General features: G+C 35.8%; 1 protein-coding gene across 8 annotated transcripts in view; it reads left to right on the forward strand.

Moving 5' to 3' along the window:
* HGSNAT (heparan-alpha-glucosaminide N-acetyltransferase) overlaps positions 1-17,732 on the forward strand; it is a 38,613-nt gene that overhangs the window by 8,100 nt on the left and 12,781 nt on the right. For 4 of the 8 annotated variants that reach the window (XM_081269370.1, XM_081269374.1, XM_081269371.1 and 1 more), the window contains 7 exons: positions 6,733-6,869; positions 7,079-7,200; positions 9,427-9,496; positions 12,765-12,834; positions 13,498-13,607; positions 15,894-15,970; positions 17,344-17,374. In XM_081269370.1, the coding sequence (XP_081125496.1) occupies positions 6,733-6,869; positions 7,079-7,200; positions 9,427-9,496; positions 12,765-12,834; positions 13,498-13,607; positions 15,894-15,970; positions 17,344-17,374 (617 nt within the window). Of the gene's footprint in view, positions 1-6,732; positions 6,870-7,078; positions 7,201-9,426; positions 9,497-12,764; positions 12,835-13,497; positions 13,608-15,893; positions 15,971-17,343; positions 17,375-17,732 lie in introns of those variants that run through there. The other 4 variants (XM_081269372.1, XM_081269375.1, XM_081269377.1 and 1 more) reach the window with 4 other exon arrangements.

Below are 17,732 nucleotides of genomic sequence, written 5' to 3' on the forward strand. Positions count from 1 at the left end.
GAGAGTACCTGGGTCATCTCTGAGGACAAGCATAGTGAGAACAGTAGGAAGGTGCAAGTTGAGGGAAAGAGCATTATTGCAGGTATCTGCCACTCTGAAAATAAAGATTTATGTATGTAGGTATGTACTTATTTATTTATTTTTGTGTGTGTGATACTGGGATTGAACCCAGGGCCTCATATATAGTAGGCAGGAGCTCTACAACTAAGCCACATCCCTAGTTCTTTTTAAATTTTATTTTGAGAGAGGGTTTCTCTAAGTTGTCTAGGCTGGCCTTGAACTTGTGATCCTCCTCAGCTTCCCTGGTAACTGGGATTCAGGTATATACCACCATGCCCAACTGTAAGTAGCTTTCTAGAATCAAAATCGTCAGTATAGGCATCAACTGAAAAGATGATGGAACATAGTATACAATACCCCTGTATTTGATTAAACCCATCAAAAAATCTATGAAAAAAAGAAGACCTGTAATAGTTCAAAACAAAAGTAGCTCAAGACAAAATTTATTAGCCAGGAGCTGTGTTGTGGTAGAGTACTTGCCTAGCATGGGTAGGGCCCTAGGTCCTATCCCTAGCACTGGGAGAAAAAAGTTTTATCAGCCTATAAAGAGCCTAAAAGAAGCCTGAAAAAAAAATCAATAACAGCTGAAATTAAAGTGACAAGAAACATAAATCAGAGAATGGTCAAATTTCTTCTAACAAGATTTTAAAAGATCTAAAGTTGGGCTGGGTTATAGCTCAGTGGTAGAGTGCTTGCCTAGCATGTGTGAGGCACTGGGCTGGATCCTCAGCACCATATAGAAATAAGTAAAATAGCAGCCCATTGACAACTAAAAAAAAAGGTGTAAAGTCCACATAAATCAAGTTGTCCGGTGGGGGGTGGGTCAACTGTATTGACAATATATGAGATGAAGGGCAGTAAGAGCATTATTAGAATAAAAAGTAGCCAGGCATGGTGGTGCATGCCAGTAATACCAGTGACTAGGGAGGCTCAGGCAGGAGGATTACAAGTTCAAAGCCAGCCTCAGCAACTTAGCAAGGCCTTAAACGACTTAGTGAGACTTTGTCTCAAAAAATAAAAAGGGCTGAAGATGTTGCTAAGTGGCTAAAGGCCCCTGGGTTCAATTCCTGGAAACAAAACAAAACAAAAATATCAGTCTCATTGATACAAATCATTGTCAGGTGACAGACTAAAGAATCCAAAAAGCAGAAGGACTAGGATGTAGCTCAGTGGTAGAGCAATGTGCCTGGTATGTGTGAGGCCCTGGATTTGATCCCCAGTACTGCATACACACATAAATTAGTAATTTACTAAAAGGGCTTAGAGATAATTGTGTCTAAGGAAAATGTGTAAAGAAGTGGGACAGAGTTAATTATTATAGTAAGAGAATGTCTTGCAATTGAAGAAAAAGAAACTTATGACCCTTTAAAGGTTAAGCAACCAGAGAATGATATCTGTACTTAAACTGTTTTAAATTTGAACTTTAATAATTTGGAAGTCTTTTTAAAAAAAATTAAAAAAATTTTTTTAGATATTGATGGATCTTTTTATTTTATTCATTTATTTATATGTGTGCTAAGAATCGAACTCAGTGCTTCACACATGCTAGGCAAGTGCTCTACCACTGAGCCACAGCCACAGTCCTATTTTGTATTTTATTTAGAGACAGAGTCTCCCTGAGTAGCTTTTGTTGAGGCTGGCTTTGAACTCAAGATCCTCCTGCCTCACCTACTCAAGTGCTGGGATTACTATAGGTATGTGCCACCATGCCTAGCTAATAATTTGGTAATCTTTAAAAAATAAGGGTCAAAGGAGAGACAAGTATTCAAAAGAATGCAAATTATAATAACTTTATATTTAATAAAACATAATAAAAACCTGTGAAAGGTAGACTGATATCTTTAAGATATTTAAAAGTGAAGGCATGCCTTAGAGACCAATTGCCTAGTTGAGAATTTCCTATTCCCTTTTCTTTATCTCACTTTCCTAAAATAGAAAGACTTTTATAGATCCATAAACATAGAAAAAATATGTAGACCAGTTTTTATAGTTTGATAGCTTTTTTGTTTTGTTTTGTTTTGGAATAGGGGACTGGACCCAGGGTGCTTAGCCTGAGACACATCCTCGGCCATTTTTAAAATTTTCTGTTTTGAGACAGGATCTTGCTAAGTTGTTTAGGGCCTCACTGAGTTACTGAGACTGGCCTTGAATTTGAAATCATCCTGCCTCAGCCTCCCGAGTCATTGGGATTACAAGGATGTGCCACCATGTCTGGTGATGGATAGCTTTAACACATCTAAAAACGATTATAATATATTACCAAGTTCTTTTGAATAGAGAACAAGATTTAGAGAAAGTTTGTTATTGTATTATTAGCAATGAGAAACTATTATAATGGACAGAATTAAGATATAACTGACAAAAAGACAATGAAAATTGCTCTTAAGGATACTAAATAATATTCCTTCCTAATGGGATCTGGAGGTAGGAGAATGGAAAAGAGGGAGTGGAGGGGCTGGGTTGTGGCTAAGCAGTAGAGTGCTCACCTAGCATGTGCAAGGCCCCGAGTTCGATCCTCAGCACCACATAAAAATAAATAAAATAAAGGTATTGTGTTTAACCAACTACAACTAAAAAATAAATATTAAAAAAATTTAAAAAAAAAGAGAGAGTGGAAGAGGAATATAGAAATTCTGTGCTTTTATCGGTTATCTGTTACTTTTGACTGATTATTATTTTCAAGCATAAACTAGAATAAAAAACGTTTTTTGTAAGTAGACATGCTCTAAGTGTGATAAATATAGATAAGGTTGCTGTATCTTCAAAATATTACTAAAGAAGGAAAAATATACAACATAGAAAACATATAAATGGAAAAAGAATAAAAGCAGAGGAGGGAATTCAGGGTAATTACAACTAGAATAATTATAACAAATGCAAATGTACTAACTTCTATGAAAATAAGACCCTCAAGGGCTGAGGGTGTAGCTCAGTGGTAGAGCCTAACATGCACAAAACACTGGGTTCAATCTCCAGCACTGGAGGAAAAAAAAAAGTCGCTCAGATTGTATTGAAAATAGTGTGGATGATTCAAAATCACTTTTGGTAAGAGGATAGTTAAACATACATAATATGTTAGGGCTGGGGTTGTGGCTCAGTAGTAGAGCACTTGCCTGGCATATGTGAGGCCCTGGGTTCGATCCTTAGCACCACATGAAAATAAATAAAGTGAAAAATCCATTGACAACTAAAAATATATATTTAAAAATGATCCTTTCAAAAAACATACATAATATGTTAAACATACATAAATAAATATTGATAAATAAAGTTTTAAAAACCCAAATATGATATTGTACTTATAAAGAATACATTGAAAACAGAAAGGAAATCATACTTTTTGATGAGGTAGATGTTGCAGTAAAAGGGTCCAGTCAAAGCTTTAGTATTTACGTAATTGATATCAGAATATTAATACTAAAATATGGATAGCCTAGATAAAAAGTCTCCCAATTTATGCAAAGCAAGTAGAAAATAATGGTAGAAACTGCAAAACAAAGTTGTAGAGACAAATGACAATACACATTTATCAGACTGTGATAGAGCAAGCTGACTGGGGTTTAACCAGCTGAACTGAACCAGCGTGGTGGAATGAAGTGGTGAAGAGCATGGATCCCACAGCTAAAGTGCCTGGTTCAAGTCCCACCTCTGTCACATCATCATCATTGTCATCATCATCATTATTATTATTAGGTACTGTGCTTTGAACCCAGGGACACTTTGCCACTGGGCTACATCCCTAGCCCTTATTTTATATTTTGAGACAGGGTCTCATCTGACTAAATTGCTTAGGGCCTTGCTGAATTGCTGTGGCTAGCCTTGAATATGTGATCCTCCTGCCTCAGCCTCCCAAGTTACTGGATTATAGGCATGCACCACCATGCCTGGCCTCTGTCACTTTATATCTGTGTGAATTTGAGTACGGCACTTACTTTACTCTGTGCCTCACTTTCTTTACTTATGAACCCAGAGGAAAAATGGAACTTTCCCCTTATGAACATTTCATGACTTAGTATATGTAAATTGAAGCAGAATAAGGCCTTTCTGAGTGTCTTTATTGGCAATAAACAAGTGACACTTATCACAGGAATTAAATAGAAAAAATAGATAGCTCCAACAATATCTATATTTATTTCACAATAACACTGATCATATGTGAGGTCAAATGAGACTCAATAAATAGATAGCAAAAGGAGGGATTATATATCCCACATTCCTTTGCACAACAGAAAACAAACTAATGAAATAGCCATATGATATAAGTATTTCAATGAAAAATCTTTAGGTCAGGCGAAAGAAATTCTTACAAAACATTATTTCATTTTTTTTTTGGGTGGGAGGCGTTACTGGGAATTGAATACATACTCATAATAGTAGACTAGAGAGGATTTTACAAATGGTGATACCTAGATTAAGATACATACAGTGACTTTTTATGGCCAGAGGCTTTATTAGAGTTCTGCTTTATTAACTAGAATGTAAAAGGAAAGTATAAAACTGTTGGTATCAATCTCAAAGTTTTGGCAAGCAAACAATGTAATCATGTAACACCAAAAAAAAGGAAAGCAATGAAAGTAATAAATATTTGGGCTGGGGTGTGGCTCAGTGATAGAGCGCTCCGCTCGCCTAGCACGTGCTGGGCACTAGGTTCGATCCTCAGCACCACATAAAAAATAAATAAATTAAATAAAGGTATAAAAAAAGTAATAAGTATTTAAATTAGTCATGAGAAGAATTGAGAAAAAGAGTCAAGAAATGTTAAAAACTTAAAAGTCGTAGAATTCATAAATTTAAAGGAACAATGAGAATTAAAAATATTAGAAATTACAATAAATTGGGGCTGGGGTTGTGGCTCAGTGGTAGATCACTTGCCTCGCACATGTGAGGCACTGAGTTCAATGCGCCACCTAAAATAAATAAATAAAATAAAGGTAATGTGTGCATCTGCAACTAAAAAAATTGTATAAACAACAAAACAAAACAAACAAAAAAACCATAGGCTCAGGAAAAAAATAAATTACAATAAATATATCAGCTGAAATTTAAATTATTATGGTCTAACAAATATTTTTTTTCCAACAAATATTTATAAGATGTTAAATTTAAGATTCAAAACCTAATTTTCTTAGCCAGGTATGGTGGTACATGCCTGTAATCCCAGCTTCTCAGGAGGCTGAGGCAGGAGGATTGTAAATTCAAGGCCATCCTGTGCAATTTAGTGAGACCTTGTCCCAGAAAAAGAAAAAAAAAAAAAAAAAAAGGAAAAGAAAAGGAAAAAGAAAGAGGGGTTGGTGTTGGTGATATAGCTCCGTGGTACAGTGCCATGGGGTTCAATCCCCAGTTTTGGAAATAAAAAAAACATCTATCAAATACTCCCAGGGGATTAAATTTAAAAAGTATACCCCACAAACTAAAAAAAGAAAAAAAAAGCGGAATGTTTTTAAATTAATGAAGCAATAGAAGAAATAAGCCAGATTAGTATGACTATATAAAAATTTAAAAACTTTAATTAAAAATAATAAAATATAACAAGATGAAATGGAAGTAGCAGAATGGAAAAATACTTGAGATGGTTAAAAATTTATTATTACAGTATATGGGGACACCATGGAAACAAAATAGCAAAAGCACTGACCTATTTCATCTCTAGATAATTTAAAATTCATTCTTAAAGTTGTGATATAGATACCTAGTAAATGAAAAAATATAAGAATTATATAAAAATCCAAGCAAGATGGGCTGGGGTTGTGGCCCAGTGGTAGAGCACTTGCCTAGCAAGTGTGAGGTACTGGGTTTGATCCTCAGCACATTAAAAAAAATAATAATAATAAAAAAATAAAATAAAGATATATATAAAAATTCCTAGCAAGACTAATAAGAAATTGATATATGTTTGTAATTTTTCTTTTTTTAATATTTATTTTTTAGCTTTAGGTGGACACAATATCTTTATTTTATTTTTATACGGTGCTGAGGATCGAACCCAGTGCTCACGCATGCCAGGAGAATGCGCTACTGCTTGAGCCATATCCCCAGCCCCTGTAATTTTTCTTATTTGTGTACTATTTGACCACTTGTAACAGGAATCATTAAAAGGATTACTTTTTAACTAGTAATCTTACTTTTGGAAATTTACCTCAGGGAAAGAATTTAAAGGAAAGAGAATCTCATGTGGAGATCTTTTAAAACAGCATATTTATATAACAAAAAACATCAAAAGGAAAAACAGAAAAGCTTTGAAACCATCCCAAGTACCCACAATTATAGTGATGGTTGGAATATGGGGCATCCATTAAGTGTTGTAAAGTGTATGTTACCTAGAATCATGGAAGTTTACTTGATAAATAATAAGTAAAACAATAGGATGCAAGATTTAATGTAGGCTCAACTTGCCAATTTGTGAAGATTGTTAATTCATAGCAACAGTCATTGTTTTAGTATAAAATAATTGGTAAATTTTACATTATGTCATAAGTGTGAAGGAAAATTCATGATAGGATTTTCATTTGTGTAGTCATGTCCCCCAACAACCCAGAGACTCTAAAAATCCCCTAACAGGGCTGTGGGGATAATTCAGCCCTGCTAAAGACCCTGGGTTTAGCCCTGCTAAAGCCCTGCTAAAGCCCTGCAGAAAACCCCTCACAGTTTACCTGTTGTGCATTTATCTTACAGTGCTTGTTTCAGTTTCTGGTAAATGTTTCTCAGAGTGGGAAACCTGGGAAGCCCAGCATTGCAGCAGTCTCCGTCAGCACCCAGCACAGATCTGTTCTACAAATTAATGATACCCTGGAAGAGAAAGAAGTTTGTAGGTTCGTTTTTGCTTTGATGTGATCTAACTGAAGTCTGAGTTTTCTCTCTATTTTTTTTCTTATGTAGTTTTGTTTTTACTCTCTTAAATATATTTTATATCTACTGATCTGTACCCAGAAAGGAATATCATTTTCCCTTGGTGAATTAGGAAAGTCCAACTCTGTCCCTAATCTTAGCCATTTGTCATATTTTTATCTCATCCTTTTAGGCTGGAATACAAATTTGGAGAATTTGGAAACTATTCTGTCTTGGTAAAGGACACTTACAATGGAGTCAGTGAAATTGCGTGTGACCTAGTTGTTAATAAGAATCCAGTTGACAGTGACCTTCGTATGTATATGCTCTTTGTTGATTTTTTTTTAATTTGCATTTCCGGAGGTTTTAGTTTTTGAGTACTCTTTGTAAATTGAAGCAGTCTATGGCATATAAATGAAAATCTGTCTTACAGATATCTATACCATTTAGTTTTGGTATGATTATATTTTTGTTTGGTGCTAGAAATAGAACCCTTAGGATTTGTGTTTACTAGTAAGCACTTGTTATGCCTCCCAGCCCAATTGTGATATTTTTTATTGTGTCACTGATGGACACTAAGAAAATTAGGTGATATATTAAAAATTGTATAATATATCAACATATCCCCATATCATTATTAAGCTTAATTATGAATCATAAATAAATAAAAAATTAATTCAATGGAAAGAAGTAAGAAATAGGATAATTGGCTTTCCTTGTTTTAGGATTTAGGGTGTAGTATTTCCTGTATGTGTCTACTGATAATGAGCCCAGAGGTCCCCTTTACATTAAGAAGGGATTATTCATTCTATAATAATTCCATTGAAGAAAATCTGTCATCCTGAGCTCCCCATTAGATAATTGTTCTCTTGCCTTTCAAGAGAAACTAATGAATCCCTGTGGCGCTAATATATACAGTTCACAGAGAAATATCATAGACCAAAGTTATTGCAGAAGAATGTAGAAGACAATATGAAAGGACCAACATGGGACAATTTAAGCATTAAAAATAAAAATAAATGTCATTGATGAAAAATAATGGATACATAAAAACTATGGGATCATTATGAAATTAGAGTGAGGCCCCCTCCCCAATTAAAAACAAAAACAAAGTAATACTCTGGTTGTCTTTGGAGGTTACTAGAGCACTTGTGTTGACTAGGGTGATTTAAAAGTATCGGTTGAAAGGAAAGATTTAAACATTATCCTGTTTTAACTATAATTGAAAAAGATAACCAAATTGTACTAATTGATGAGCATGGCTTCTTTTTAGAATCCCAGCTAATGTGGTCGAATGGTAGGTTATTTTGCAAGCCCTAATGAAATAATTTTGCAAAAATCCTCAGATGAAACGGGAACTTTACACTGGAGGGATCAGGCTTTCACCAGCTCAACACATCTGCCAGTTACATGGTCAATTGCAGAAGGTGCTTCTTCAGTACTAGAAAATTATTGTTAAATTTCGTAACACATTGTGGTTATATTAAGGAAATGGTTCATTTTAAAGAAACTTTTGATTTTCAAATAGTTTTAGGTTACAAACATGTTGCAAACAAAACAAAACAACTCCTAAATACCCTTTACCTGGCTGCCCTTATACCCTTAAACTGTATAATCATAGTAAGAGTAGTTCATGTGCAATTATTGAAACCAGGTGCTTAACATTCTTATAATACTGATCTATTTAGGCTTATTTAAATTTTTCAAATTGTCCCTTTTGATGTCCATTTTCTGGTCCAGGATCCAATCTAGGATCCATGTGCATTTAGTTGTCAGATCTTCCTTCATCTCACTCAATCTAGGACAGTTTCTTAGCCTTTCCTTTTCTTTCATGATCTTGACAGTTTTGAAGTGTACTGGCTAGTATTTTATAGATTGTCCCTGGATTTGGAATAACTTGATGTTTTCTCATGAGTAGGTAAAGGTTTTGCATTTTTTGGTAGAATACTACCAGAGCGATGTTGTCACCTTTTAGGTATGTCAGCAAGTTCATGAGGTTGATGTCTTGTACAGGTTTATTTGCATTAGAGGTACATACTGAATGCATACTGAATACTGTAGGGGTATAGGGGCGTGATGTCTGGGATTGATTTTAAAATAGATTACCCCCCCAAAAAAGGGAGGAGAGTTAGTAATAGATGAAGAGAATGATATCTTTTTCTTCTTCTTTTTTTTTTTTTTTGTTTTCTTTTTGCAGTACTGGGGATGGAACCCAGGTCTCACTCTTGCTAAGCAAGTGCTCTGCCACTGAGCTAACCCCCAGTCCTGAGAGTAAATATCTTGACAATGCTAGAATTTGAGTGGTGGATATATATGGTTTTATTCTACAATTCCCTGTAATTTGTGTATGTTTGTTATTTTTCATAATAAAAATTAGTACTCCCCTCATGCAGAGTAGTTTCTTGTTTATTGGAAATTTAATATAAGAATGTAGGCTTTTCCTATATTGTTTTCATTTTTAATTGATAGGTTAGATGTAATGATGTGACAACTTTGGTTTCTATGATGACATTTTTGGTGATAATGTTTTTCTTTTTATAGCTGTGAGTATTGCGTTCCTTATTGGTCTGTCCCTCGTCATTGCAATATCCTTCCTAAGGCTGTTGCTGAGGTAAGTTGTTGGAGAAGAAATGACTGTGGAGGGCAGAACACAGAGATAATATATTCAGAAAGGATAGTTTGATCCCTCAAATGACTATTATTTCATCCTAGCAGAGTCTCTAAAAACATACAAACATGAACATTATTATTTGATTAAGTGAACATTTGTGTGTGTACTGTGTCTAGTCCAGTCCTAGGCATTAAAATCAGTGTAGACTAAGACATGTTGTCTGTAAGGAAATTTTGACAAAAGTTCTCATGAATGTTTGCCTTCTATCCTCCCACATGGCCAAAAACAAAGAAAACACTTGAGTAATATTTTTTTCCTAAATAATCTCCCATCCTGCTTTTCAGTGAGTGGAAGTGGCTTGTGATAATTTTAGGAGGAGGCTGCTGTGTTGTGCTCTCTTCCTCCTCTTAGCCTCTGAACCCTGAGGCCATCCCTCTGTCCAACTTTCCTTTCCTCTCCCAGCCCAGGAACTGGGGGCAAAGAGGGAGGATGAGGGGCTGTACTTTAGAATCCCACAGACTCCCATTTGTAGAGTTGCTCATTTGAGGGATTTGTTCTTCTCTGCCTAGTTAACAGCCAGTCTGGTGAGTGAATTAGTAGACTAGAGAAGAAAAAATTTGAATATAGAATTGATCCAGACCTGGTTGAAGCAAAGTTTTTTAGTGTTTTAAAAGGAAGAAGATTGATTGGAATAAAAGGAATAAGATCGATCCTGTTAGGATATCAGGAAGGATCAAAAGACTATTGGTGAACTGTATCCAAATTGGAAAAATGAAAACCTCACCTTTGCTGGGCATGGGGACTCACTCCTGTAATCCCATCCCTTCAGGAGACTGAGGCAGGAGTATCACAAATTTGAGGCCAGCTAAGCAATTTAGTGTGGACTTGATCAATTTTGTGAGACCGTGTCTCAAAATAAAAATTTAAAAGGGCTGGGGATAGGGCTCAGTCTTAAAATGCCCCTGGGTTTTATCCCCAGTACAAAAAAAAAAAAAGTTGATTGGCTTGAGGAAATCTTAAACTTTAGGGGAATTTATGCACCGTTTTCCTTCTAGCTTGTACATCTTAGAAATAGTTTAATCCCTTGTATGCAAAACTTGATTGGTATAAAAAAGTGAAAGAACTTCTTGCTTAGTAGAAGCACATGTTTAACCTAATGGCTTTTTAGGGGCAGAATAGAATTCTAGGAGGAGAATAAAATTCAGAGGAGTTCTGTGTTTTTTTGGATTAGAGTATCATCTTAACAATCTTTTGATAAGATGCAGATCCTATTCCAGTGTCTTTTTTTTTTTTTTTTAGCTACACATGACATTACAATGATCTTGGCAATTCATACATTTGAATCATTGGGGTATAATTTCTCATTTTTCTGATTGTACAGATTGCAGAATCACACTAGTTATAGAGTCATCTATATTCCAGTGAGTTGTTAATGTGCTTTCACTTGAGGTGCTTATCTTGTGAATGGTTCTGTTCCATTTTTTTTTAAAGTAAGTGGGAGCTGAGCTCAAGCACTTGCAAAGAGAAGTTCCATCTTGTCCCACTGTGGGGCTGAAACTTCTATTGCATGTGGTTTTGCCGACCCTGCCTGTGGGCAGAGTGTTACTGTCCACAAAACTACAGTCCCTTACTGTTGCTCCATTGCTTTCCAACACACCCATGGAAGTCTGGGGAAATTAGTATTAGTAGGAACCAGAAGAGAAGCAGCAAGGTAGAAAGAACAAAGTCTCTCTGCTTTCACTTGGAGAACATGCACGTGCAAGAGAATTACCACTTCTCCTTTTTGCCTTTCCTTAAGTATATCTATTTTAAGATTTTTCATGTGATAGTGACACTATTAATGCTGAATAAACTAGAAATGAGAGTTGTGTTGTAGGAGTAAAAGAGATATTACAAATGTGTGTGTTGTATGGATTATATTTTGATGCTGATTTGAACAATTGAACTTTCAAAAATAATTTACAGGATCAAAACTGAACTGGCTATGTGATATTAAGGAATTACTGCTTAACATATTAACATGATAATGGTTAGAAGAAAAAAATGTCCTTATCTTTTAGAGATACATATTGAATTATTTATGGATGAGATGAATGATTTTGGGGATTTTTCTATAAATTAATCAGAAATGAGGGTGGTGGGTAGTGTATAGATGAAATAAGATTGACCATGTGTGGGTATATTTGTTGGAGTTGAATGATGGCAATTCAGTGTGCTAGTTTTTCTCATTCTGTTTGAAACTTTTCATGACAGAACAAAAAATTTTATGCATTAGGTAATTCAGATGTGGCAAAATTAATGCAACACATATCAGTGGTTTTGTTTTTTTGCCAGGCTACGGTACACTTTTTGAAAGTTTTTTTTTTCCCGGGTGAAAATGTTATTTAAAGAACAACCAGCTATATGTAATGTTTTGAACAACCAACAATAAAAAAAAGAACAACCAGCTAATATATTTATATTTTCTTAATCATATAATAACTTAATGTCATCTGGATTTTTTCCTGGATTAAATCAGCCATGTGGGGAAAAAGAACCCAATATAGTATTTGAATCATTACAAAGTTGCCTTCACACTTTTTCAGTGCACACATATGCATTTTTACTTAGTTGCAATCAACCATCTATGTTGGGTTTTTGCTTTTCGTATATAATAGCTTATCTTCATTCTTTGTTCAGAGCCTATAGTCTTGTTATTCTCATCACTGTGTCATAGTATCACACAGGTGCTGTATCCTGTGTTGAGTCATTCTTATATTGAGTAAATTTCGGTTGTTGCCAAATTTTTTGCTTTTTTAATTTTAATAGTATCATTAATACTTTCACAACTCTTTATTAGAGGCTTCATCACTGTTTCTGTTTTATTGATGAGGAAGTTATTCTGTAAAGGTCAAATACTTATAAGTATGGCTGCTATACATTTTGATTTCTTTTTTTTAAAGAGAGAGTGAGAGAGAAAGAAAGAAAGAATTTTTTAATATTTATTTTTTAGTTCTTGGTGGACACAACATCTTTGTTTGTATGTGGTGCTGAGGATCTAACCCAGGCCACATGCATGCCAGGCGAGCATGCTACCACTTGAGCCACATCCCCAGCCCCAATAAATTTTGATTTCTATTGTTAAGTTTTTAAAAAACTTCTTCAGTGTTTAGCTCTTTAACTAATACAAACATGAACCTTCAATTAATTTTATTTCAATATGTTATCCAATTGTTTTGAAAATTCTACCAAAGAAAATGAATTAACTAAAGCTTTTATGTATTTACAGTTTGGATGACTTCAGTAATTGGATTTCTAAGGCAATAAATTCTCGAGAAACTGATCGCCTCATCAATTCTGTGAGTTATTGGGATACATCATGCATTGTCTGGTTTTCTAAATTTGGAGGTCCTAATTTCCTATTTAGTAAATAGTATTGCCCAGCTCAATAAACTTTGTTTACATTATGGAAAAACCAGGTTGAGGATCCCAAATTTTTACCCCCATGGTGCTAGGGATTGAACACAGGGCCTTGCACATGCTGACAAGCACTCAACCATTGAGCTACATCCCAGCCTGACCCATATCCTTAATAAAGAGCTGCCTAGTCCTCAGCTTCTGTGAAGGCTCCACCCTTCTCTTTCTTCAGAGGGGACATTTTCCAGTCTGGAGGCAGCACTGTTCAAACCATTCAGTTAAGTAAAGATTGTCAAGATCAAAACTAAAGAATATGGGACATTGACATTAACTATATTTACCAATGGCCCACTCTAATGATTAAATATTTCATGAAATTTGTGCTAATAAATTATGGGCATGTTTGCTTCTGTCCTTGTACTTACTCAACAAAATGCACCAAAAGCAAATAAAGTGGAAAACCAAAATAAAACTAAACAAAACTAAATAATTATTCAGAAAACTATCTTTAGTTTTCCACTAATATTTTTTTCCTAATATATTGAGTAATGAAATTTACTCCTCCCTTTTATTGATTTTCATCTCTTTCTCTATTTTTTCTAAAGGAGCTGGGGTCTCCAAGCAGGGCAGACCCTCTTAGTGGTGATATCCAACCAGAAATGTGGCACCAGGTGGGCTCGCCGTACCGTCTCCGTTGTGTGGACACATTCAGGGGGTATGTGAGGCTCCCTTGTGACATGGTGGGCACAGGTCCTTGATGGATTGTGTAATTACATGTAAACACACTTAACTTGAGGTATTTTTTATATATCCATTACTTTCTAGGCTAGAAAGTATTGTTTGGATATAAAAATAAAGTCTGCAGTCTTTCCTTACTTGAAAATTGTCACGATAAGTGGTTGAGATATAGCTCAGTGGTGGAATGTGTGCTTAGCATATACAAGGACTTGAGTTTGATCCCCAGCACTGCAAATTTAAAAAATAAAGAAAATTGTTATGATGTCCATTATAGTGCATTGATAAGAGGAGTAGGACAAGGCCAGAGCCAGTTTCTACTACTATATACAGTCTGCTGAGTTAAGGTCATTTGCATTTGAGCAAATGGCTATACTTGGGACTATAAACTGGGCCACCATGTCCAGTCAGTAGCTTGACAATTTAGAAGATATGCCAGTCCAGAAATGAAACACCAGCCTGTGGAAGAGTAAGTGGTCATCCTTCACTGTTGGTGGAACAATTTGAAAATCAAACTCTTTTGATAGCAAGTCCATAGTTATACCATTCAGTTTTGTTTCATTTACATCTAAACATAGCCTGAAGGTAATTTCAGACAGTCTTCTTAGTGTGTCTGTTTTGTTTTGTTTGGTGCTGGAAATTGAATGTAGGGTTTCATACATGCTAAGCACATGCCCTGCCACTGAGCTACACTGCCAGCCCCATGCCTGCATTTTGACTGTGACTTGTCACATGAGGTCAGGTGTGGAATTTTCCATTCATGGCATCATTTCAGCCCTAAAAAAGTTTTGGTTTTTGGAACATTTTAGATTAGAGATACTCAAGTAAAAACAATATAGCAATAATGACAATAATAAATTTGCTAACAGTTTTAAAGTTCTGTGTGCCAATGTGTTAGTCAGTTTTTCATCACTGTGACCAAAATGCCTGACAGGAACAACTTAGAGGAGAAAAAGGTTATCTTGTGGTCATGTTTTCAGAGGTTCAGTCCATGCATGATTAACTGACTCCATTGCTTTGGGCCCAGGTGAGGCATAACATCATGGTGGAAGGGTGTGGTGAAGGAGAGCTGCTCAGCTCATAGCAGCAGAGGACAGGGACAAAATATATTCCCCAACTGATCTGTTTCCTTCAGCCACGCTCTATCTGCCTTCAGTTACCACCCAATAATCCAGCAAATGGATCAGTCCACTGATTAGGTTATGGCTTTTGTAATCTAATCAGATCTTCGGGCATTGCCACATGAACTTTTTTAGAGATATCTCATATCCAAATAACAGCTATAACTTCCCTAACTTGTCTTAATTTATTTAGTCTCTTTATTCCTATAGGTATACACTTTTAAATTTATCTATTTTTTAGTTGTAGATGGACACAATACCTTTATTTTATTCATTTATTTTTTATGTGGTGCTAAGGATCAAATCCAGTGCCTCACATGGGCTAGGCAAGTGCTCTAGCACTGAGCCATAATCTAGCCCAAGGTACACACTTTTAATTTGCCTGTTTCACAGATGAATTGAGCCAAGGAGTTAAGTAATTTTCCCATGGTCACTCAGGTACTAAAGCCAGAATTTGATTCCAGTTAGTTGAGTTACAGAGGCCCCACAAATTATTCCCTTATATACTAAAGTCTTTATTTTCTGCATTCTGCACAGTTAGCACCAAATGATAGCATATTCAGAATCTACTGTTTTCTTCTTTCTTTCCAATCATCATTGCCAGTTTTGAAGATAAGATATTTACAGGTGAACAGAAGCTAGCATTTATTAAGCGCCCCAAACGTGTCAACCACATAGTCATGTGGTAGGGTATTGTACAGAGTTAATTGAATCTTAGTGTAAAGTCTCATGACTAATAAGAGAAAAAGACTCAGGATATGAATCCTTAGCTCTTTGATTCCAGTGACTCTGTACCTTCTACAACGGTTCTTTAACCTGAGACATCAAATTATTGGCACACAATTGAGTTACTGGAAATGTTTTGCTGTGTTACCAAGTTATATAGCTTAGTAGTAAAGTACAAAATTTTTTTTGAAACATGTTGGAAATATTTGCAACAGAACATTAGTGGATGATCCTAATTGTTGTGAAAATTGTTTCGGACAATAGTGTCTTGCCTTTATATTTCTTCTGATGATACAAACTGCTGTGTAGAATCACATTATTGCATGACTAATCTTGTGAGTATAAAGGAATGTCTTGGAGTTCAACCGTTCTTTGTCACCTTGCAGACCGTGAAAGTGTTCTTTTTGTTGACTTTACAGGCTAGCTCTCATACTCATGGTTTTTGTTAATTATGGAGGAGGAAAATATTGGTACTTTAAACATTCAAGTTGGAATGGTAAGTTACCTCAAGGTAACTTTGCTTGCAGTTTCATTCAGAGAACTGGCATCTGAAAAATCATTCAGCATTTCCTCTAAGGGCTTCAGAGATGAGGCCCTACCAGCCTCTTCTGAGCTATTGAGCTCTTTCCCCCAGAGAATGACCTTTAGATTTTTCTGTGGGCCCTTTAGTTTCTTGTGTGCTGCAGATCTCTAATGTGTGGATCTGATCTCTAATATGTGGATGCTTCACTAGAGTAACAGGAAAACTAAATATTTCTGCTGACACTTGGAACTCAGCAGATGTGAAGAATTTGGTTTTAAATGATCATTGTCATAGATATGACAGCTACCATATTCTTGGGGAGTCTATCTTTTAAGACTCATGGTCCTTTTTGGTACTATCAAACTGGGATTGATCTGAGTGGTACTGAATCATAGCTGTAATCTGGCTTGGCATTTGGTTTAAGAATAGATTTTCTAGGAACCAAGAGAATCATTTTGAATTCTTACCTGTTACGGACCACTGATTTTTTTTTTTTTTTGTACTGAGAATTGAACCCAGACGTGCTTAACCACTAAACCATATCCCCAGTCCTTTTAATTTTTTCTTTTGAGACAGGATCCCACTAAGTTACCTAGGTCCTTACTAAGTTGCTGAGCTGGCTTTGAACTTGGCGATCCTCCTGCCTCAGCCTCCAAAGTTGCTGGGAATATATGTGTGCAGCACTGCACCTGGCTGGACCAGTGATTTTTGTGAAATTCCAGTAGTCTTTGTCCTGGACAGTTCATATATGTAGAGGGCTGGGGAAAGATATATAAATGGAGCTCATTGTGATCATGTTTGACCATTGGTACCCAGGTTCCATGTATTGATTACTGGGAGGGAATTCATGATGTCATTGCAGGTCCATGGGTGAGGCACTTCTGCATCAGATCTGGAGCCCAAATGCTTGTAGGACCCAAATTGTATTCAAGTATTTATTTTAAAACAAAAGAGTCATGTCTCCTATTTGTGCCTAAGTGTTAGCTCCTTTTTATGCAGCTGAATATTTACAGTTACATTGTCCATTAGACATTCTGCTGCAAAACAGAGAACATTTGGGGGGGGGGAGTAATAAATTTTGAATAGCATTGTATAAAGCTAGCAAACTTATCTACATACTTGTAATTTATTGTCTCATGTTTAGATATGGTCAGGAAATGTTCCAAGCCCATGGAATGGCTACAGAGTCTCAAGAGAGTGTGTGTGTGTGTGTGTGTGTGTGTGTGTGTGTGTGTCCTCTATGTTAGTTGTACTTTCTGTGTCAATTATAATTATGTTCATTTTGAATTTAAGAAGTATTTATATTCAAGAATCCTCTTTCCATTTGTGCTTGTGTTATTCTGCAGGACTGACAGTGGCTGACCTTGTGTTCCCATGGTGAGTTGGCATTCTAACCATCAGCTCTTCCATGGGCATCTCTAGTTCTTTCTTTCAAATGATGCTGGAGGCCTTCTATGAGACCAGCCTTGAATTGTGCACCATAGGCCTGTGTTGGCTGTTACAGAGTCCTTCCAAAAGTTGCATCAATGGGTCGTTGTTATACTTGGCTTCATGTTTGTGCATGTGTGTAGAAAAGATGAATGTTTTTTGTTTTTCTTTTGTGGCTCTGGAGATTGAACCCAGGACCTTGTGCACACTAAGCACATGCTCTCCCATTGAGCTACAGCCCTATCCCAAAAGATGAGTGATTTTTTAGGGAACATTATGTTGAACAGATAAGATATACTAGATCCTA

Source organism: Spermophilus citellus, assembly GCF_964194105.1.
Source record: "Spermophilus citellus genome assembly, chromosome: 16".
Lineage (NCBI taxonomy): Eukaryota > Metazoa > Chordata > Mammalia > Rodentia > Sciuridae > Spermophilus > Spermophilus citellus.